Source organism: Sycon ciliatum, chromosome 1, assembly GCF_964019385.1.
Source record: "Sycon ciliatum chromosome 1, ocSycCili1.1, whole genome shotgun sequence".
NCBI classification, from domain to species: domain Eukaryota; kingdom Metazoa; phylum Porifera; class Calcarea; order Leucosolenida; family Sycettidae; genus Sycon; species Sycon ciliatum.
This window is the reverse complement of record NC_088643.1, coordinates 62,802,380-62,826,088: the sequence shown is the minus strand read 5'-3', so window position 1 is coordinate 62,826,088 and position 23,709 is coordinate 62,802,380. Positions and strand designations below refer to the sequence as shown.

The following is a 23,709-nucleotide window of genomic DNA, read 5'->3' as shown; positions in this document are numbered from 1 at the left end:
ACTGTAGTGTACACTACTACCAAGGGTATAAGCTCCCAGAGCCTATTTTTCGAGTGCTATTACTAGCAAGAGTACATGATGTACATATACAAATACACGCTAGTTCCATGTAGCTCAGGCCTGGTTACATGCTGCACTGGCTAGACTGTTAGAGTGGTGCATACAGATACAGGGATACTGCAAAGTCTCGACAGCTCGAAGTTGCGTCTCCAACAAACACCGTTCACTTCCGCGGCAATCCGGCCGCCCCGTCTCCCCCCCCCCCCCCCCCCACAAGGAACAATGTTTGTTATACCAGACAGCATGAATTCCAAGCCATGCCAAAGAACATGTCGGTCGGTCGACTTACAATTACATGTATGATTCACATCCCCTGACGTCACTTGCGATTTTGACTCCCCCCCCCCCCCCCCCCCCCGCACACACACACAGATCTGAATGTGTTCATACCAGGGACAAGTAACTGGTAGCTTGGGGACAGCCCCGAAAATGCAGTGCGGCTGATGAGAAAGCAAAACACAAAGGTGTGAATGTCCTATCACCATGTAGTCACCAAGAGCTAAAGAGAACATTATACAAGTAATCATAATGTTTGGTGCCTGCGCGTAAACGGTGTGTTTGTCGTGCACACGCTGGTCAATGTTGCTGCGTTTGTGTGCGCGCACGCACACACGCACGCACACACGCACGCACACACACACACACACACACACACACACACACGGTGAAGGAAAAGCAGCTACAATACAACGGCAGTACATAATGTCATTCGGAAATAAAATTGCTCCAAGCCTTGGCACGAGTATCGATTCAGTCATCTGCAGAACCTCGGTTCGAACTGCTGTATGGCTCTTCTGCACGCACTCGTGACACACTTGCAAGCAAGCATGTACTTTAGAGTAGCAGGCTGCATGCATACTCTCTGCAGACACGATCTTGAACTGGCAATGATCTCCAAGAGACAGGCATAGTAAGTGTGAGGGGATAATCTGCTGCCACAACTATGCGATATATAGCGCACATGAGCCCATCCAGTACTGAGAACTAAACAGGTTACATATGCGCCGTACTCCTCCTCTGCATGCTGGCGGTCATAAGTGAGATTCGGAGCACACAGCTCGGAAGTGATATGCCGCCTTGCAGCTTTTCTGGTTCGCGTGCACCAACTGACTCATGCGGGACATCTAGTGCAGTGTCCAGGCAGTCAAGTGGATAGTGTCACTGTGTTCAGTGTAGTCACCAAGCGCACAATATGTTTGTGGTGATGCGGCAGCCTTATCATCCACTTGGACTACTTGGTGATCGGACTAACAAGCTGGTGGTCCCGTGGACTGCTCTTTAAGGCTCGCTGTGCTGAACATGTGTATCCCCAGTCAGCTGTCTGGCAAAGAATGGAAACAGTGCTTTGCGGAAAGCAAACGCTACTAACCTGGGGCCGCGGGTGACCCATATCAAACACTACTGACCTGGGGCCGCGGGTGACCCATATCCAGGATATTGATCACTACTAGACCTCGGCGATGTCCAGGTCATCTGCTTCGAGCCATTCAAGTCTGACGTGACTCGGTGACGCCTGGGCGTCCCTTTCCGATGAGATTGCCCCCTTTGATGTGGCCGAGCAACTGCCGTCATCGGGTTCGTCGGTCTCCGGCAGGCTTGGCAATGGCACTGCACTGACCTTGGGTGTCTTTCGCACGGCTGACTTGGCTGCTACAGCAGATGGGGGGGGGGGAGAGAGAGAGAGAGAGAGAGAGAGAGAGAGAGAGAGAGAGAGAGAGAGAGAGAGAGAGAGAGAGAGAGAGAGAGAGAGAGAGAGAGAGAGAGAGAGAGAGAGAGAGAGACAGAGAGACAGAGGGACAGAGAGAGAGAGAGAGAGAGAGAGAGAGAGAAAGAGAGACAGGCAGACAGTTAAAATCCCATACAGAGATCAAAAAGGGAATGCTTTAAAAAATACTTCTTTTTTAAGGATTCGCACACTCCCTTGCAGCCGTTAACACAGTCGTCTTCTCACAATCAGAGCCCACACTGGCCACAACTACAATAGCATCATACATAGGGTGAGTGGTGCCAGGTGTTATTTTTCTTCAGGAAAGAGGCAGAGACAATGGATTGTTGAGATTTACCCAACTCTCCATGCATGATGCCAGTGCGGCTTACCTTGCCTGGGTGGTCCTGAGATCACAGCGTATTGTGCACTATGTTTGGACTTGGGTACTGCCCCTTGAGATCCAGTGACATGCTTGCTTTGCTTGCTTGACTTAGCTGCCAGTGATTTGCTGGACCGCCCCATGGCTTCTTGCGGCATGTTGACTCTTGTGACAGCAGTGCTGGTGTTGGTAGAGGTGTTGGTGGTTGCCCTGGTGGTGTTGGAGGTGTCCGTGGTGCTGTTGGAGGTGTTGGAGGTGGTGTTGGTGTTGGTATTGGAGGTGTTGTTGGAGGTGTTGTTGTTGGTATTGGAGGTGTTGGAGGTGTTGTTGGTGGTGACATGTTCAATATCATGTTGACTGCTTGGAGTAGAAGTGGAGGACATCAACGGCTGCCCAGTACTCTGGTTGGCACTAGGAGCTACCACAGCATGGAGATTACTTGCTACCTGGATAGTGGCCACGCTGTCGGCATCTGCGAAAGCTGAGGCTCGTTCGAATGCATTGCTTGGCATGTCCTTGTCCGAGTCATCATTGCATATGTCCAGCGCCCCGCCACCAGCTTGTACTTCCAAGTAGCCAAGACTCTGCAGCAACAACATTTAATAATCACTGGCAGGCGAAGGTGGTACTGCATGGTAATGGTCTGGATGACGCATTGTTCACTTCATCTTCTGCTAAAACACTATATCTACATTTCAGTAGCGATACGACACATTCTCATACGCAGAATACTACAGATTAAACTCGGATGGAGAGCCAAGAATTAAAATTAAAAAAGAGAAAGACAAACGGATAACTTGTTAACTTATGGTTCGCTATTTTTTATTCAGAATCTAGTCCATTTTTTAGGTAGAAAAATCCCGCTTGCTTTTTGTAACCCCAATTCTTGCGGAAAAATCCCGTTTGCTTTTTGTAACCCCAATTCTTGCCGAACTAAGGCTGAAAACTAGTGAACACCCACTTCAAATTGAAAAATCTGGGTTCGGGATCTGCTTCTCCATGACTATAATTATTTCATTCTACACACTCGTTCCAATTTGTAAAATCTGGCCAAATTTTGAATCCTCTGACTGTTCCGGTCCCAAATGTGGCAAGAAGGAATTGCACAGACTACATAATGCAGGACGTACACTTTGTTTTCATTTAGAAGAATCACGGTTCACCTGATGCTCGGCTAGAGGTCAAGCCTCCCGCATCCGTAGGAACGCCACCAAACTCAAGGATCAAGGCCTTGTTTTCATTATATTTACCACTATGCATACGAGACAACGAATCTTAGGGTGCATGCCAGTTATCATAGCGGACGGTTGGACTGTAGTATATTGCGTGCCTGGAACGGCATGGCTTCGAACCTATAGCACACTGTCACACTTCCACGGTTTGTTGGTGCTATGTAGTCAGCGGCGGAATTGCAGCAGAATGTAGAGGACGCGGATGCGAACAAATTCCACGCAAACTAAACTGATAGTCTTCAACTTGTATTAACCCTTTGTCCTTTTGCCCAAAATGTATGTGAGGGGTACCTACTTCAACAAATCCACTCACCATACCCAAGCAGCTGATATTTTGTATGTACACTTTATGTTTTCCTGAAAGCTTATGATAATTGTGAACTAAAAATGCCGTTTGGGTTGCATTCCTCAGGTGGGCGTGGCTAATCAAGAGTATCAAAAATGATTTTTTGGCAAAAATCGGCAAAATTCAAAGTTCAAGTTCTTTCCTATGTATAAATAATGTGCAATTTGTACAAGTGTGACCTGGAGTAGCACCACTGGCATGTTGGACAAACACAGAGCATTAGCCAGAGGAGCGACAGTGGCGACAGGCTCGACATTTCGGCCCCGTGTGGCGACTCTCCTCGCTCTGCGCGGCTGTCGACCATGAGTTTGACGGCGCGCAGGTGACGGAGATCTGGACCTCTCTGGGATTGAACTGCGCTCCCGCTCCACGTGCTGCGGCACTCTAGCTGGCCCTGCTGCTCCACAACGGGTAAGACAAGGCGGTGGTACACTCTCCTCACCACTCGAGTGCTGTTCTGCCGATCCTGCACTCAAATCGGAGTGGTCGACATGTCCGACAGTTGGGTCGACGGGCCGACGGCTACACCATAGTCCGCGTCGTTACCAAAATCAGAATCAACCCCTTCAACTAAGGCTTCGTCCAGTTCGTCCTCGTCATCAGAGGACATAGGATTGTCGCTCGGGTCACTCCAGCTATCCTCAAACAAGCGCTTCATCTGCATCAAGCGACCTGCGTGCTGCCATGTCGGAAATTACGGCGCAAGCAAACTTCGACTTTGATTTCCTGAAAATTTTCAAATGGCAACTAGCCCCAGCGACCCGTGCATCATCCTCTACATAGCATAGGCTGTGTGCACGTGAATTTTCATGTGGATCGGGTGATCCGCGTAGCTTCCAGGTCGCTTTGAACATGCGTGGGTTGAACCGTACACAGGTGTACGGTTCAAGTATGGGCGAAAGGACAAAGGGTTAAATGTCCTGTCCTACCTCTTCACTCGCTCGGCATTGTTTCTCTTTGAGCACCAGAAACCTCTGAACTTTGTCAAACGGTGGCCTCGAAGCAGGGTCTGTTTTCCAACACTGATGCATCAATTCAAACCTGCATGACGTGGCAAAACGAAGCACAGTAGAGAGTTCAAGTTATATCATGACTAGGAATATCTTCTGATATAAAAGCACAATCAACCGAGTGTCTGCTAATGAATACTTGAAGCACATGTAGTACTACAATGTACCTACAGGTATATCCCGTCACTGATATTGTTCGTTTTATATTATGACACGCACGCACGCACACACACACACACACACACACACACACACACACACACACACACACACACACACACACACACACACTCAATCACTCCACTGGCAGCAGTTTGGGACCTGGCAACCAGTGATAATTTATATATTTTTTCAGATCTGCTGTTACCAATCAAACATTTAGAAGAAGTACCCCCCATGGAAATAGCCATAGCGCGGCGAAGCACTCGAGACCTATGCTCAGATTCATGACACTAATCACTCCATGATGTCAACACATACTGGCGTCGTACATTTCATCAGGACAGCCGTCGGGTTTGTCCATCCGCTTCCCATCCATTAGGAATTGGAAGAGGCTATCCACGCCCGGGTAGGGGTTGCAACCTGCATGCGACAAAGGGGGACAATCAACACAGGTTCGGATCCGACATGCCGATCAGAAAAAAGAAAACATTGACATAAAACGGCATGCTTAATTCACAAGTATGAAGCTACCAGTAATCCCCACTGGAACCAGACATATACCATGCAATCAATCCCTGCGCTCTAATCAGCACTATAATAAGCGGCAGCAGGTGACACGTCAGGGTAGTGGCCGCTAACAATCCACTACTAGCTTGGCTACATCCTGCCTTTGCACATTTGTTGCGGCCGGCCATGCAAACAACATATCCCGCAATGCTGACAAGCAGGCGCATAGCTCGTGCATAGTCAGCGTAGTCCAGTCACCACACCAGCAAATGGTCGCCATAGGCACCGCATAGTCAAAATAGGGAAAAAATGGCGACTAAGCGGTTGCCAGTGCTACCAGGTCACCACGCCACAGATGTGCGAGCTACGTCACAAGTAATTTATGTAGCCTATCCAAGAAACGGAAGCCGACCAGAAAGGCCGAGCATGTAGTTGTGCATATGTTGCGGCGGCAGTAGCATGATGCCGTACCAAGGCTGGCAATCTCCCAGAGCAAGATACCAAACGACCATCTGTCACAGGTGAAAGAGAGGGAAAGGAAACATAAAACAAGGCACAGTACAGTTAGAGCATTGGGACCACTGAGCTGCCTCTGCACAATAGACACCTTACACCATACACACCTTACACAATGTTCCATGATTCATTTGAACATGTACACATGCATTCATGAACACACACACACGTAAACGCGCGCGCACACACGCTCACACACACACACACACACACACACACACACACACACACACACACACACACATACGTGACAAGGGGAATCCCCAATTGTCCAGATCTAAGACCTAGCTCCACGCTTAATTTTTTAATTTTAAGACGTCAAGGGAGGCCATCGTCAAGTGTGACCAAAGATGGGGCAGGAACTTGATGTCAGAGACCTCTTTTTCCACCGGCATAGTGAGGCTGGAAACTGGAAAATATACTATTTTCATTTTCTTTGTCTTCGAGAGCAAAGTCAGGTGCACTCTCAGATCAGGTGGATCTTCGTGTGGGTGGATATCATACTTCGTTCCCATTGAGAATCAAACCCTGAGCACCCTTATGTTTGGAAGGTCAGTACTCTCACCTGTATGCTAACAATGCATTCGTGGGCGAGGCCTTCGGGCTCACCCCAACTTGTACCACTCCGCACCGCCCCGGGTAAACATCAAGTTGCATTTGAAGCACTTCAAGCACATTGCACTGCACTTACATGTCACTGTGAAGTGTGTAGATGCCATCAAACAGAGACTCGATGGCGATCCACTTGACTGGCACACACTTTGATCCAGACGGCATGTAGTGATCATCATCCGCCACCGACCGTGCCAGACCAAAGTCGGACACCTTGAGTACAAAGTCCTCGCTGATGAGGATGTTCCGAGCGGCTAGATCCCGATGCACGCACTGCGGCAGTGCAGACACAATGAATGAGATGCATGGCATTGTATGCATGGCATTGTATGCATGGCATTGTATGCATGCCTGCGACAAATAGATTTACAGTCTTACATGCACACCCAGTGGCTAGTGTCTCAATTCTATAGGTAGTACAGGTGAAATCCTGATAATTCGAACCTCAAAATGCCAGGAAAAACTTCTAATTATCCGGACATTCTAATTATCCAAACATGAACCCACAACTCAATGTGTACTGATGTCAAAATGCTCTCATGGTCACGCAGAGTTGCGCTATGGACCTTAGACACAAATTTTTACGGACACTGAACTGACCGGCACAGCCTGCTCATGCAAACTGAACTGACCAGTACAGTGTACAGTGAACTTCGAATTACACTTTGCTAACTTCGAATTATCAGCACGAATCCCACACATTTTCTATGTACTTCCTCCGCCCAGGCAAATTTTTCGCTTATCTCCTTCAGCCCAATGACAGGTGTCTGACAGCAATTTTTGCATCTTGTGCACTTCACCATCACACAAATCTACTGGTTCAGGCGTACCAGTTCCAAACAAGTCGGCGAAGTCGGCAAAGAGTAAAGAAGAACCTAGAGTAGAGCGCCTTGAACGCGAGTGAACTGGTAAAAAAAGACACACAAAGTCAGTCACTTGTCAAGCTAGGTGGGTGCTGCTAGAGTACCACTGGAGTACAGAGCAGAGGTGTCATGTTCCGAAAAGCCAGCGTGTTTGATTGCATCCGGCACAAAATGTGTGTACGGTAAAAATGCACGTGAGCTTGAAGCTGAGCTTGAAGCTGAGAAAGCCACTCAGCGACAGCGACGCTCGCCCACATGCTGCAAAATGAACCAGAGTCGGCACTGGGCAAAACAGTGGGGAAAAGAAAGGCTTCGATGACAGGGTTGTCACTCACCCAGGTCATTTGCCTGATGTCAACGGGAGCGACCCTGCAAAGCGACGCTGAGCTCGTAAGCTTCGGCTGGTCGAAAACACGGCCGATTGTACTCATGAAGGAGGTGAAGCGCTTGGAAAAGTGTCGATACGAAATATTTGCGCTTCTGGAAAGTGCAAAGTACTACCCGACAACAAGACGAGTTAGTGCTGCGTCGGCTGATGACAAAGGATGACTTCTACATTTTTCGACTTTGAGAGTTTCTCTTGATGTTCAACGACTCCTCAACTCATTCTGAGTCGTTATAAGCCGTTCTGAGAACCTGGAGTGTATCAGTAAAAGTGTACAGATAAGCGAAAATTTTGCTTGGGCGGAGGAAGTAAGTGGAATCTGTGGGACTTCTAATTAACCGGACATAACCAGTTCGAGGTTCGAATTATCAGAAATGTTTATGTGGGAATCGTATTGATAGAAATCGGTCCTGGAAAAACTTCCAATTAAGCGGTATGTTCGAATTAAGCCATAATCGAATTATCAGGATTCCACCTGTATTGTAAAAGCCGATAACAAGGCCTAGCAAGCTGAAGCGTTACAGAAAGTCCAAAGCATGGGTGTTAAATCGGCCACTGGTACTATTGTGAGGGGCAAATACAATGCAGCAGCAGAATAGTGTACAGATCAGTATAGTGACCCAGGCGCTCACACAAGTAGTGGGCGGTATATTGGGTGGGTACTTGTATGGGCTTTACGGTAGGGACCGTTAGAAGGTCCTATCATGGATATGCGGTTGGCATAGTGGTTCGAGCATTGGCCTTCCAAACGTGAGGTCATGGATTTGATTCCCAGATTGGGTAAAGGTTGTTTCCACCCCGAGGAGACCCATCTGAGATTGGGTAGCTAGGAGGCAAAGGGGATGGGAGAGGACTGATGAGCATTGCGCTCACCATGTCAAGCAGAAGGCCTCCAACACCTCTCCCCCCCCCCCCCCCACCCCCTACCCTACGGCCAGAATTGACTGAGTGAACTATACTGTACCTATCATAGATATACATTGCTATTATGCGAGAAGAGGTCAAATAGGATCTCGTTGTGACCTATTTTCCGGCAAAAATATTCAGCAGACCAAAACCTCTTCTCTTTCCGATACGCTTGTGTATGGCATTGTGCTCAGTCATAGTGCAATGGCCGAATGCGGCCTTGAACACGGGAATACTAGAAATCAGAAACGATGGAATCCATTGCATTTGATGCGCTAGTACATGCTGCGGTAGTGTTCTTAGACCGTAAGACTTCAGACCTTCACACAATGCACCATGGAGTGTTCGTGTAATCACAAAAGGCTGGAGATAGGGAGGATTGGTGATCCATATTTTCTAGGAGGAAAACCCACATGCGTTAAGGGCACTACATGTCGATAGTTCCAAAAAGGCAGCCAGGCACAGAGTATCATATTTCACCAGAGGACTTGGCTCATTAACCGCTGTACCTTGTGCTTGGCAAGAAAGGCCATACCAGATGCAATTTGGGCTGAGAAATGGTAGAAGTCCAGCGGGCGCAACACATCCTCTTTAGCCGGTAGAGTGCAGCCGTTTTGCGAATGTGAACGCTGGAAGTACATACATGGATAGAAGGTGTGCTTTGCATTCTCTCTCAACCTCTAATTCTTGCAGGATGTGACATCAGACTCCTTTCTCCCACCATGCCAAGTATTCCAATGCTAATTCCATGCACATTGTCATAACATGATAATCAACTGAGTTGTCTCCCCTTCAACGGTCTTTCATCTTCCATTTTTGCACTGTCATGCATTTTTTCATCTCAAACCCGTCACAGTCATATACACAATGCACATCCTCGGGCTACGCGCCAGGCCTTTTGACCAAAACAAGTTGGTTTTTAACACGAGATTCAATTTCATACGCAGCCTCAGCGGCTCATGAAAAAATGCAAACATCTTTTAAAAAGAGAAAGAATAGCCCTGGGCTTTATTTCCAGTGTAGTCCGGTGGCTGAAGCTGGTGTGAAATTCGACTCACCCGCACACTGGCTGGCCTCGATGGTCCAGTGCTTTCACGGTCAGATGCCAGCGACCTTTGGTCAGATGTATGGCTGGGAGAGGACTGGTCAGAAATTGAATCCAGAGACAAACTCATGCTCATTGTTTGCGCACCACCGAAGCCCAGGTGGCCCCTCCGCTTTCTCAGGAAGTGCAAAAGATTTCCCTTCGAGCAGAATTCCATGATCAGTACCAGATGACCTGTTACAAGAAGAGAAAAAGAAAGATATCTACTTGTCTGACTCAACCACTGTCGAAGGTGTCGCTCTGGTCCTATCTCTTAATCTTAATGATAGCTTGCATAGACCTCGGTCCTACCGGTAGGACATACCGGTAGGACCATCATACACAGACATGCTGCATGGCCTCTGTTCTAACATTGAACTAAAACTTGACCCTAGACTGTTGCTTAGGGGCTAATGAAGGAGTCCACAAATTTTAGACGTGATCGCACAAGGCATTCTGGGGAAATCCATGGTAACAGCCCATGGTAACCATGGAAACTGAGTATGGAAATATGCATTCCACTGCCTTAGCAAGCTAATAAAAACATTAGGACCTCACCACGATTGATGTGCCATGGTCAAAATTCACTTTGGACAGAGTTGCTAGCGCACCGACAGGATTATGTGCGGCCATTTTGACAATCGATAAAATTGCGCAAACGCAATGCACTGGACATAGCCTTGCATTATGCGCCATTACCTTGCCTGACAAAGATCTCATCTCAACAATTGTTTCAATAAATTTCTCAACCAAAAGCACTTTTGCAGCTCGATTTCTTGGGTCCTACCGGTAGGACCCGTGGTCCTACCGGTAGGACGGCATGCAAGCTATCATTAAAATCCTCGGCTCTCCATCCGAGTCTGATTGTGCAGTGATATACTTTTTTTTATAGTAGCTTCGTGTCAGCATTCGTGTCAGCATTCATGAAGGCACCATACAAGAACATACTTGTTGTACATGTGGCTGCGCTTGTGTCTCTTCGTTGTACATGCGGTTGCACGTGTAGCTCTTTGTCGTACATGTGGCTGCTTTTGTGTCTCTTTGTTGTACATGCTGCTGCGCTGTTTTTGACTCCTGCGTACATGCGGCTGCACCGTCTTCTGTCCCCGTTGGTACACACTTGCTCGTCTTGTCCCCGTCGTACGCCTTCAATCTAATATAATTCTGTTGTCTAGTCTTGTCTCAGTGTCAGTCGTCAGTCGTTCGTTGTCAGTGTTGGTTCTTCTTTATGAGTTCCCCAGTCGCCTACTGAAATGAAGTAGAAGAAAAAGATCTCTAACAATTTGTACTGGTCCTTTGTTGTGTGGCGTGGCGAGGAGCGTGGAGGCAGTTCGTTCACGGTTCTCAAACCCGTGACGACATTTGGCGCCCAACAAATCGTATCCACGACCCTGAGTTCGTCTCCATATCAGCTGTGTTTTCGTCTCCTCTTCGTGTTCTCGCCATGGCCCAGCTACTTGAGTCTCACGAACGTCCAAGCCTCTCATGAGAGCGCCTACTCAGGTGAGAATGCCGTTGTAATTGTCTACTCTGCGTAATGTGTTGCCGTAACTTGTATTCGATTTCGAATTTTTCAAATTGTTTTGCGTTGGGTGACTCTGGTCCCGGCAGGAGGTCCGTGGAACCTTGTTCTCTTGTGCTCGAGTGTGTAGTGTAGTCTAGCTGCTCGTTGTAAGTTCGCCCCGTTGTGTTCGTTGTTCCTGTGTCGCTCTGACTACCCTGTACTGTACGGTTGTGTGTATGAAAATTTCAAACTTCTGTTCGTGTGCTACGCTTTCGAATCTGGAACTTGTTTTTGCTTGCTCGTCGTGCATTCAGCATGGGTAGCTTTGATCTCATCTTGTGTTGTGCACTTGTGCTTGTCACGGAGTTGCCGTCGGACTGCTCCGATATTGTGACTGTCGTGTGATTTGTTTGGATGTCCACCTGAACGTTCTCGAGGTGCTGCCTCGTTTGTAGTCGATCCATATTTTGTTTCGTGTTTCTACCGTTTCACTAGTACTAGTAGTAGTAGTAGCTTCTCCATGTTCCGTGCAGAGCGTTGTCAGGCTCGGTCATGTCTGTACACCCAGTCGGAAAGCTGGTGGCTTCCGGTTTGGTGGGAGGTGTGAACTTCATGTAGGATTCTCGTTTCGGATCCAGGTTGAATTTTTTTGTGAGCGTATGGTTTCGTAATAATTGTGTTTCGGCATGTAGGTCTCTCTAGTTCGTTTGCGTGGGCGTCTGATCATGGTGAGCCACGGTCTGCCTGGTGGTCTGCAGGGATCCTGCGTTTTTTTGTATCGGTTTGCCTTGCGGGTGTTATGGTTTCCGTGTGTTGCTGGTTGGCCCTTGTGTGCCCCAGTCGGTGCCTGACAGTTTTTTTTCTTCGGTTTTTTGGTTTTGCGAGCGGATGTACTACAAGTTCCGTGTTATTCAGGTTCGTTCCCTGTGGTTTTTTCAGGTTCAATCCCTGTGGTTTTTTCAGGGTCAATCCCTGTGGTTTTTTCAGGTTCAATCCCTGTGGTTTTTTTCAGGTTAGAGACCTGTGGGTTTTCAGGGTAGCGCCCTGTGGTTTTTCTTCATTATCTTTTGCGTATTGGTAACCGATTTGTTTGTGTGTCCTCAATGGTGTCCTCACTGATTAATTGCTCCTGTTTCAGTCGACGTGTTCTTCCTGGATGTTCTTCCCTTCCTTCGTGTGCTTTTCTGATTTTCGGCGATGGCTGAGATGTTTGCGTCAGTCCGTGTTTCTTTCTGTGTGTGTCTTTCTGTCTCTGTGAGCTTTCGTAGCCCCATCGGCTGCGTGATGGTTTGCTGCGTGATGGTTTTCCGGACAACTCCTGCGCTTCCAGATGCCTGGTCACCCGGTTCAGCTGCCGCGGTCTTCGCAGTGCCATCGGTTTGCCTTGGCTTCGTACCAGGGCAACGTGGTTACTTCCTGGCGGCCCACGCCTGAAAGTATGGCGGTTCCCTCTATGGGTGGGCCCGGTCTGTTTTCTTTTCACACATTTGTGCCTTGGCTTTTTCCCCTTTGTCCGGAGTTACGTCTCTTACTGTTTTGGCCCTGCATGTTTTGTTTCTATTCTCCTCTGTATTGTGTTCACATTTGATTTCTTTTTCTCCTGTCTTTCTTCTAATTTTGTTTTGATTGCTTCCATCCACAGGAGTGGATGTCTTTTTTTGATGGGGGATAGTGTTGTACATGTGGCTGCGCTTGTGTCTCTTCGTTGTACATGCGGTTGCACGTGTAGCTCTTTGTCGTACATGTGGCTGCTTTTGTGTCTCTTTGTTGTACATGCTGCTGCGCTGTTTTTGACTCCTGCGTACATGCGGCTGCACCGTCTTCTGTCCCCGTTGGTACACACTTGCTCGTCTTGTCCCCGTCGTACGCCTTCAATCTAATATAATTCTGTTGTCTAGTCTTGTCTCAGTGTCAGTCGTCAGTCGTTCGTTGTCAGTGTTGGTTCTTCTTTATGAGTTCCCCAGTCGCCTACTGAAATGAAGTAGAAGAAAAAGATCTCTAACAATTTGTACTGGTCCTTTGTTGTGTGGCGTGGCGAGGAGCGTGGAGGCAGTTCGTTCACGGTTCCAAACCCGTGACGACATACTCGTCCAAAGCCGGTTTTGGAATACATGTAAGTTACGTGACCTGCATGTGATGAATGAAGTAGATGTTCCGCGCCCAAGCTAGGCCGCCATGGTCTGCTAAGCTCAAGGCCGCCATGGTCTGCTAAGCTCAAGGCCGCCATGGTCTGCTAAGCTCAAGGCCGCCATGGTCTGCTAAGCTCAAGGCCGCCATGGTCTGCTAAGCTCAAGGCCGCCATGGTCTGCTAAGCTCAAGGCCGCCATGGTCTGCTAAGCTCAAGGCCGCCATGGTCTGCTAAGCTCAAGGCCGCCATGGTCTGCTAAGCTCAAGGCCGCCATGGTCTGCTAAGCTCAAGGCCGCCATGGTCTGCTAAGCTCAAGGCCGCCATGGTCTGCTAAACTCAAGGCCGCCATGGTCTGCTAAGCTCAAGGCCGCCATGGTCTGCTAAGCTCAAGGCCGCCATGGTCTGCTAAGCTCAAGGCCGCCATGGTCTGCTAAGCTCAAGGCCGCCATGGTCTGCTAAGCTCAAGGCCGCCATGGTCTGCTAAGCTCAAGGCCGCCATGGTCTGCTAAGCTCAAGGCCGCCATGGTCTGCTAAGCTCAAGGCCGCCATGGTCTGCTAAGCTCAAGGCCGCCATGGTCTGCTAAGCTCAAGGCCGCCATGGTCTGCTAAGCTCAAGGCCGCCATGGTCTGCTAAGCTCAAGGCCGCCATGGTCTGCTAAGCTCAAGGCCGCCATGGTCTGCTAAGCTCAAGGCCGCCATGGTCTGCTAAGCTCAAGGCCGCCATGGTCTGCTAAACTCAAGGCCGCCATGGTCTGCTAAGCTCAAGGCCGCCATGGTCTGCTAAGCTCAAGGCCGCCATGGTCTGCTAAGCTCAAGGCCGCCATGGTCTGCTAAGCTCAAGGCCGCCATGGTCTGCTAAGCTCAACGGCCGCCATGGTCTGCTAAGCCCAACGGCCGCCATGGTCTGCTAAGCTCAAGGCCGCCATGGTCTGCTAAGCTCAATCACATTTCCTTAGTCAGTCGGCTGGCATTGAAGCACAAACCAGTTCCAAACCTGCCCTGAGAGTGACAGGACTGGGTAGCCCAGGAGGGAGAACACACACGCACACGCACACGCACACACAGCAGTATAGTTGCTATTCGTCAGTGGTGCCTTCCCTTCTCTCTCCTGATTTCACCTCCAGCACTGTCTTACCATTATCTGTGCAGGTTTTGAGCAAGCTCAGAACGTTTGGATGGGCATTCCTTCCCATAGATTTCAGCACCGTCATCTCATGGACAAGGTCACGCGCTGCTCTGCGATGTGTCTCCGAATCACCAAGCATCACATCTACACGCATAAGGAACAGGAGGAGAACACACAGGCATATTGGTATGCCTTCTATGTTGCATGAAACACACCTGCCTGCATTCTACGTTGTTTACGGCTTCCCCACTCCCAATGTCGGGAAAATCCTCTCACAACACCATCAGCAGGACCCCTGTAAGTTAGATCTAGAAACCAATTCCAAAAGGCAGAGTAGTACGACTCTCTCACCCTTGGAGCATTTGAGGGCCACCTCGGTGACTTCATCGCCATCGACAATCCTCGTCGCCATTGCCTTGTAGACTACACCGAACGCTCCACGGCCAATCTCGATGGGTTGGCTAAGCTGGTCCGATGGGAAATCCCACTCGGGATCGAGTGAAGGCAGCGGTACCAGTGGCATGTGCACGCTCAGCTGGTCAGCAGTGCTAACGGACAGGGACATGTCAAACATGGAGAGGCTGCTGCTCCGCTTTATCAGCTCCCTTTCCGCCATCACTGAGCTCGTTCTTTCCATAACCCGTTTTGCCTTCTTTGTCTGGCAGTGGATGATTACAGCAGCAATGATGACCAGGAGAGCCAAAGACCCAGTGATAGGCACAATGGTTGTGAGCACTACTTCTGAACCGCCAGAGGAGCGTTGCGCTTCTACAGTGTACACAACATTAACAACAGCACAACCAGCATTGGCAGCAGAACCAGCGGCAGCAGCAGCATCATTGGCAACAGCAGCATTGGCAACAGCAGCATTGGCAGCAGCAGCATTGGCAACAGCAGCAGCATTGGCAACAGCAGCAGCCCATGCACCTCGGGGGAGAGTGCACCGCACCTCACCAGCACTCATGTAGCGCCTACGCACCCATTGTTGTACTTGAGTTTAGTTTTTGTTTTGTTTCCCCTCTTTCCGTAGGTATGTGCACTGTGGTAAAACAACTTCCTTAGACTGTTAAAAGAGAACCAATCGCAGCGCCTGCTTGATTATAAATTTTATAACTGATTGGTTCTATTATAGTACTTCCATTTCCTGCAAAATGAAATGCAACGGCTTTGCCATACCAGGAGTCACTGCCAGTAGATTAGACCCGGTGACGGAAAGGACAAACTCTCGGCGCAGTTCGCCAAGAAGGTTGCTTGCCACAAAGCTCCAAGCTCCAGCGGAGGTTTCCTCGGCGCTGGCCATGGCTAATGTGATGGCCCACATCGCTGGCAGCGGCGCACCTCGTGATGCAGTTGAAGACGATTGCGCTGGAGGGGTGTACACAACAGACACGTCAAAGCCGGCAACTTTGACCGTTTCGCTTGCGGCCTTGAGTTGATGCGATCGCGTAGTGGGAAGACCAGTGGGTGACGCAGTAGACATGTTCAACCTGGTGAGTTCGATGGTCGGTGGGGGCCAGGCAGTGACCCGCACCGTGCCAATGGTTACACTCTGGCCTGAGGCCACATTCGCCATCGGTTGAAAAGACGTCGTGGCCATATCTCCACCACTGCTGCCGCCATCGCCTGGATTTACCTGGTCAGCTGACCGCAATGCACCTGAACAAAGACAGGAGCAGGGACAAAAGGACAACTTGTTGATACATGACTTTATTTTCTTGTTCGAAGCGACAATAAACTATACAACAATAGCACCAGCACCAGCAACAGCACCAGAAATCATTTATATTCTTTCTTTTTTTTTTACAAGCCTCTCAGTGTTGACGACGAAGAAGAGCAGCACAACGGAAAACTATAATGGACAGCAGTTCTCTCCCCAGGCCCTAGTCGCTAAGACAGCACCTCGTGAAAGGCAGCAGGAAATACATCAATGTGTGAAGGTGCTCACTTGCTCTCAAGAGTACAACTCTGCATATGGGGTTTCCGACTGCGAAAACTCACATCACGTGTTCCAGTGTACGTTTCGTACTATGTACAACGAAGGCCAGCGTGCAAGCAATCCAAATATCTGCCATGATCTCGCTAATGACTTGCATCAGCTCAGTGGGTTTCTGTCAAGGAGTGCTAATTGTATTATTCCCCTTCTCGCAAAAACGAACTGGGAACGTACGCCGTAAACACTACGCTACATGTTGTGAGATTTTGTCGGCGGCGGCGGACCCCACAGAAAGGGTATCCATAGTGGCACACTGTTGGTAGCTTGTGTACTCTTGGTACCATGCATGAGCGTATTGCCTGCGCAAAAACCAGGAAGACCACATAGCAGTGATGTAACCTTACTTCCAGCAGCAATCGTCACGCTTTCACGGTCTCCGCCTGCATCGTTCCAGGCGGTGCAGGTGAAGTTGAGCGGGAGTGTGGTGCAGTTCGAGACCAAAGAAAGTGACGAAAACCAGTAGCTTCGCTGATCGTGTCCCGCATTGCTTGCATTCAGGGAGACATCACACACGCCGCTGTCATCAACTATGGTGCGCGCACCTTGCAGCACCCTTGCAGCTCCATCTCGATCATTGTACTGCCACTGAAGTGATACCGTCACAAAGATACGCTGCGTCAGGATGCAGGTGAGTATCAGTTGGAAGGCACCGGGAGCCAGGTAGAACGTAGGGCCGCTGCGGGCGACTGAGCTGTTTGATGCATTCGCCGCGAGCACTTCAACAGAAGGCCGAACACCTAAGTCAACAGAATTGGAAAGGACAGGAGATGCAATTTAGAAAAGGGACAGGACACAAACGATCAGTTCACTAAGAGGACAGGTCGTTTGCGTCATACCAATAGTACACACGAAACGTCCCTTATCCGGACGCCTCAGATACAGGCACATCCCCCCCCCCCCCCCACCAGGCACCTCCAGCATGAGTTCCTATGAGGGGGGGGGGGGGGGGGGGGGGTACTGAGCTTTTTCACTTTTTCGCATGCGCAGGTGCGTATTAAAAGTAAAGTAAATTATCGTGTCCGTTCCCGAAGGGAACTCACGACGGCTGCTAACACCCGATAAACCCTAGCGGCAGATGCAGCGCCTAACGGTGGGGGTGAGTGGGCAAGTCTCACAACCACTGGCACAAGTGCCGAAAACGACCCCATTAGCTGCATCCATGTACCCCTTGTGCCTGGCCACAAGTTCCCAGTTGACTGTGGGTAGCAGCACGGCTGGAAAAACCGCAGGTGCGTATTGGTCACTGCCAACCTGTACAATCCACACATTCATCAATGGATTCTTTCTTATCCTGGACATGTGCAATATAATATGCCAAATAAAATTCTTCAAAACGGATATGCTATGAGCTGTCCTGAGATATGCGCACTGGCCGGTCACAAGGCGTCCGGATAAGAGACGTTTGATTGCAATGCAGAAAAACCGTTGAAAACTAGCACGAATGCACTCAAGAAGCACGACAACTAGTTTTGTGTGATGTGCGATGGCTTTCTTCGCTATTCCTTTTGCTCGGAGCTTGTGCTTTCTTAATTAAGCACTCAGCGGATGCACACAGTGAAAAAGGACAGACAGCATTTATCAGAAACATATCATGGAAAGATTTGCTTGTGCGACTGCAGTGTACCGGATCTATTGTCCCCTCTACACGTCCCCTGCATATTCCCTCAACGTTGAGCACTCCATGAGCCTGGGTCTGTGCAATTCTAGACCCCGGTGTATGCTATGCATGAGGCTAAAAGCTATGATGTCATCACTGAGTTACTCACGTTGGACATCGGCGATAATCGTGCGTGTCCTGACTCCATTTAAGTTCGTAGCTGTGCAGGTGTAATTGCCAGCTATCGACTCATTGGCTCTGTCCACGTGGAATCGCAATCTTCTCCAGATAAACGACCTTGCGGCAGTTTCTGAGTAGTACTACAAAGTTGACGAAAAGAGGGAAATGCATACATTTTTTTGCGTTAAAAAGGCAATGTAAAACCTGGAAGGCCACGAGTGCCAATCAGGCTTGGGTTTCCACACGTGGCCTACAATAACAAGCTCACCAGTTTTTTTCCTTTACCTCATGCAAGGGTAACATGGATGCAGTGAGTAGTAATTTTGGGACTTTCCCTCTTCGATGGGCCTGATCTACTCATGTCCCACCACTTAGGAGCTACACGAGTCTGGCATCTTGATCATAGACGCTTTTAGTGGCGTAGCAGAAAATTGGTGTGCCCGGCTATCATTCGAGTCATGAACTGCACTTTACGTTAGCTAGCACATAATAGGAGAAGATGGCCAGAAGGTACAGCAGACACTGCAGTTTGACACAGAGGAGGACAAGAAGAGCATAGACAAACTGAAGGAGAAATTCCGAAGCCCTCTGCGTCCCGAAATGGAATGCAACTATGGAGGGGTACTTCTTGTCCACCCGAAAACAGCAGGAAAACAAAGACATTGACCCGTACACCATGGAGCTCCATAAAAGGTCAGAGAGTTACGAGTTTCCTGGGGTGGAGGACTGCATCTTGCGGGACTGCATCGTTCTGGATGTGCGATGATGGACTCCGTAAGGAACTTCTTCGACCAGCTAGACGAGAGTCTAGAGAAGCGCTTACAGCCTGCAGGTGTAGGGAAGCCGCTCAGCCATACACCAGACATTTGGCCCACAAATCGGTCAGTTCAGAGACAGAGAAGCGAGGCATTGCCACTGTCAAACCCCAGAAGAAGATACATGTACACCCAGACTTGAAGTAAAGTCCTGTGGATACTGTGGAGGAACACATCCTCCAAGGCAGTGCCCGGCATGAGGTTTTCTGAATGCCTTTGGGGATACGCTCTGCCAGTGGCATTTTTCCGAGACACAAAAATGAACAAAACCTCATATTCGGAAGGTATCCTCTTCATGGGCGAGCGTTTCATTGCACCAGCTAGCATGCAATAGTATGTTTTTAGGATCATCCACAAATCACACCAGGGTAAGGAGAAGTGCAAAATGCAAATTCTGCTCATCAGAATGCGTGTACCGGCCAGGAATCCAGCAAGACATTGAAAACATGGTTAAGGATGCCCACTTAGCCAGCGATTCCAAGCGAGCAACTGCAACGAACCAATGATACCACATGCCATGCCTAAGCTACCTTGGACCAAGTACAGTATTGATATACTAGAATTCAATGAACGCTAGAACCTGGTCATTGCTGAATACACTTCATAGCACGACCAACATCTCGACAGATGTCGTCACCAGGCTAAAGAACATCTTCGCTTGCCACGGAATACCAGAGGTCGTGGCTGAAGACAACATGCAATATGCTGAGCAAGGAGGTGCGGCAGTTCACAAACGAGCGGCAATTCAAGATAGCCACGAGCTCACCTACCTACAGCCAAAGCAATGGCGAAAGAAAAATCACGGTCAAACTAGTGTAAGGAACCCTGAAGAGCGCTGGAAGACCATTCACCGGATCCAGAGCTTGCATTACCGTAGGCTCCACTATCGCAACACCAGAAACTCAGGTAACAAAAAAGAGCCCGGCACAAGAGCTCATGGGATGCAGGCTACAAGACTGCCTACCAACAGCAGCTTAAATTTCTAAACCGAAACCGAACCGAAGACAGTACGCCAAAAAGCACACTTGAAGCTCACCAGGAATACTACCAAAACAGGACCTCAAATAGTGACCGGGATTCAAGCCGGGGATGATGTGGTGCTTCATGAAGGAGGGCAATGTACACCTAGCAATATTTGAGGGAAGCACAACGCACCAATGTCCTACATGTATATACTGACTGACAGGCAAAGGCACACATCCCGTCATCTACGCACCAACTATGCACGACAAAGTGATGGCAAGCAGGAGCCGGCGGATCGCATGCCAGAAGCTACTAGTGGCAGTGGTCCCTCCGGCTCAGAGATTGTGGGTGACGGTATGACTCCACTGGAAGCAGAGGATGATGCCGATCGATGGGAAGGTTCGGCGGAGCGCCGCTATCCTCAATGTACTAGGAAGAAATGAAAGCAGATAACTACTTTTACTACTAGTGCTGTAACGTGATTGATGATCTACAGTAAATATGTATGTATGTGTGTGTGTGTGTGTGTGTGTGTGTGTGTGTGTGTGCGTGCGTGTGCATGCGTGCGTGCGTGTGTGTGTGTGTGCAGATTTACCCACAGGCATCATCCTACTGCATGCACTCCCCATAATATTCCATTATCGCCCCTCGCCCCGAGACACACACATCATAGCACCATAGAATGGGGTTGCATTTTTGTTGTTTTTGCCATGTGATTAAGCAATCACGAGTGAAACGAGGGTTGCCTGCTGCTCCTCGTTGCTAGTCTTGAAGAAGAAGAAAAAATCACGCCCATCTGCTGCTGCTGCTGCTAGGTAAAGAATATTACATGAGTACGAGGGTGATACCGCCGAATATCAATCCCGACTGCGAAGCAGGAGGGATTGATATGAGGGTACGGTAGCACCCGAGTACAAGGGTCATATTCTGCTTATCACATACATGTACCCTGTAACCGAATGGCGCCTAGTAGCATGCACTATGATCCGACACACCGCCAAAGACAACAACCGACCGTTCCTTCTTCGTTCTAAGATTCTGTTGAGTAAGAAAAGTATACGGTATTATATGTGACCAAAAAGATACAGTGAAAGAAAAGCCTAGCAAAGCATTGCAAGGCACGTTGGTTCGGCTGCGCTGGTTCAGCTGCACGCTAGTGCAAACATGCAGATCGACAATGTTGGGCGGAAATCAAACACCACAACATTTCCAGAAACTAACTTGTTCACACCTACATACAATCATGAGTCCATACCGTGTCTGGTCTGGTTTGTTATGTTAGCAACCTAGAATGCATTGAACACATGGATTCGATCACACATTCCCCCCTGGTAACACAACAAAACAGGGAACTTGCACTAAAACGTAGAACTAAGGTTCTCCAAAGAAAAGAACAACAATCCACCAACAGCTAAACAAGAGAACAGCAAATGCGTAATGGGTCTTGCATTTGCTAGCTTGCTCCCAACTAAGCACGCGCCAAGTTAGACTGATAACACGGCACACGTACAGTTTCAGGAGCCATAGCGCTGCGGTGGCCTAATGGCAGATCTGTCTCGCAGGGACATGCGAATGCCGCCATCCCCAATGTTGGGCTCAGGGCCTGGCAGCACTGATGCTGGCTGGTACAGATAACCACCATCTGTTGCCGCTGCACTGTCGTCCATCGGCGCTGTTGGTTGGGCCAAGTCACGGGCGACATCCCTCTTGATGATCTCCACGTTGACAATCTTCTCCGCTGAGTGTGGATCAGCAGCCCGGGTGATGACAACTGTCGACGGCGACACAACGCGAACGATGCGCCACCCAGGCTCGTACGGTGCCAGGCATTTGCGGCTCCGGGAAGGCCGACGTAACAGCACCGCATCCCCTACGCTGTACTCTGCTCCTTCGATCACGCTCTCTGTGTCGTTCCGGGAGAGCTCTTCGTTTACGAGGTCTCGCACACGTGCCGTCTTCTCTGCCAAGCTTTCAACCCAGCTTGACAAACTGAGGTCTTCTTCCTCGCGCTCGACCAGGAGGTTGCGTGGTTCCCATCCCATCATTGGGGCGCATGGCGAGATTCCAGTAGCACTGTGCGGCCGCACCCTGTAGTAGTAGAGCAGCATGCTCAGCTCTGTCTGCCAATCGCTGCTGTACTTGACCACTTTGCGGATAAGACCCAGCAGCGTGCGATTGAAGCGCTCGGCTCCCCCTTGGCTCTGAGGGTGGCGCACAGCTCCATGCCTCACATGTACGCCGAATATCGATAGCAGAGACGACACCACACAGTTAACAAACTCCGTGCCGTTGTCACATCGAATTACGCTTGGTGGGCCAAACCGGGTGCAAATACCAACAAGCGCCTCCGCGACACTGACACCATCATGGCGGGCTAGGGGTACGACTTCCACCCACCGTGTGAACATGTCCACACACACAAGGACACAATGGTAGGAACTACTGCGGCTGGGTCCCAGCTCTAACGTATCAATCTGGATGACTTCCCACGGCCTGGTTGGTAGGTCGCTTCTCGCTGTCGGAGGGTTGGGCTCTCCTCGCGACGGGTTCGCTGCACGGCACGTCCCGCAGTCTCGGACGACTTCCTGGCAGCGTTGCGCCATCTGTGGGAAATGACAGCACTTCCGAAGACTGCCCCACATGGTCTCCCAGTTACCATGTCCGGTGTTGCGGTGAGCAGCACCGACGGCTTCACTCTGCAGTGCAGTAGGCAGGACCGGTACGATCACATCACCATCGACGGGGTCCACACGACTGAGGTACAGGACGCCATCAATAACACGCAGCTGACCCTTTGATTTCTTGTACAGCTGGCTCGTCACTTGCTTTCCATCCTGTAGCTGTGTCACTGTCAGCTGCACGTCCACATCTACCGCTTGGCACCCGCGGATAGACCGCATCGACGTTGGCCCCTTCATAGAGCTTGCTGGTAGCGCTGCTGCGATTTCACCTGCTTCCTCCCGACAGGGAGGCCATGAGGTCGGCACGCGGGTGAGCCGATCTGCAACGTTCGACTCCGAGGGGACCCACTCCACGGACACCGTCATGCCAGCAGCAGCCACAGTGTCCTGAAACACCTGCAGGCGGAGACGGACGAGAGACTCGTGGAGACCCCCGACCTTCACGCGATGAGTATTCTGCGAGACCGAGCGCAACCAACCAGCAACCGTCTTCGAGTCGGTCACGATGGTCAGGTTCTTGACGTCCCACCGGATGGCCATATCCAGCGCCTTCAGAGACGACTCGAGCTCCGCCACATTGATATGACGCTTGTCTGCTTTGTCTCGCAACCATGAACCATCCTCGACAACCTTGCCATCCTGCGTCAGCACCGCGGCAATTGCCAGGTTGGATGCGTCACAATACTCTCGCCACGTACCCATCGTTGGGTCAGCGTACCACACTCCGCTAACGGGATCATCATTGCACAGGCGGTGAACAATGTCGCGGCAACACTTCAAGACACCTTCCGGTACAGCCTGATCCCATGCCACCTCTGACGTGCAGGCAAGGCGCTTGACATACGAACACGATGGGCGCAGCCAGGCACACACAGGGTAGTGCCCAATCACTCTGCCACACCAACTAAACAGTTCGCGCTTCGTTGGTTTGTCGGGTAGCTGTAGAGACACA

At 49.8% G+C, this 23,709-nt stretch overlaps 1 protein-coding gene across 1 annotated transcript in view; it reads right to left on the bottom strand.

The window, feature by feature from the left end:
* Positions 1-439: 439 nt before the first annotated feature.
* LOC135804788 (uncharacterized) overlaps positions 440-23,709 on the bottom strand; it is a 45,041-nt gene continuing 21,771 nt past the window's right edge. The window contains exons 9-21 of the mRNA XM_065318745.1: positions 18,288-18,438; positions 16,866-17,258; positions 15,705-16,184; positions 14,880-15,296; positions 14,538-14,672; positions 9,745-9,965; positions 9,196-9,315; positions 6,612-6,805; positions 5,876-5,916; positions 5,227-5,317; positions 4,655-4,766; positions 2,158-2,731; positions 440-1,710 (exon numbers count right to left, since the gene is read on the bottom strand). Coding sequence (XP_065174817.1) covers positions 1,508-1,710; positions 2,158-2,731; positions 4,655-4,766; positions 5,227-5,317; positions 5,876-5,916; positions 6,612-6,805; positions 9,196-9,315; positions 9,745-9,965; positions 14,538-14,672; positions 14,880-15,296; positions 15,705-16,184; positions 16,866-17,258; positions 18,288-18,438 — 3,132 coding nt within the window. The 3' untranslated portion in view covers positions 440-1,507. The remainder of the gene's footprint in view (positions 1,711-2,157; positions 2,732-4,654; positions 4,767-5,226; positions 5,318-5,875; positions 5,917-6,611; positions 6,806-9,195; positions 9,316-9,744; positions 9,966-14,537; positions 14,673-14,879; positions 15,297-15,704; positions 16,185-16,865; positions 17,259-18,287; positions 18,439-23,709) is intronic.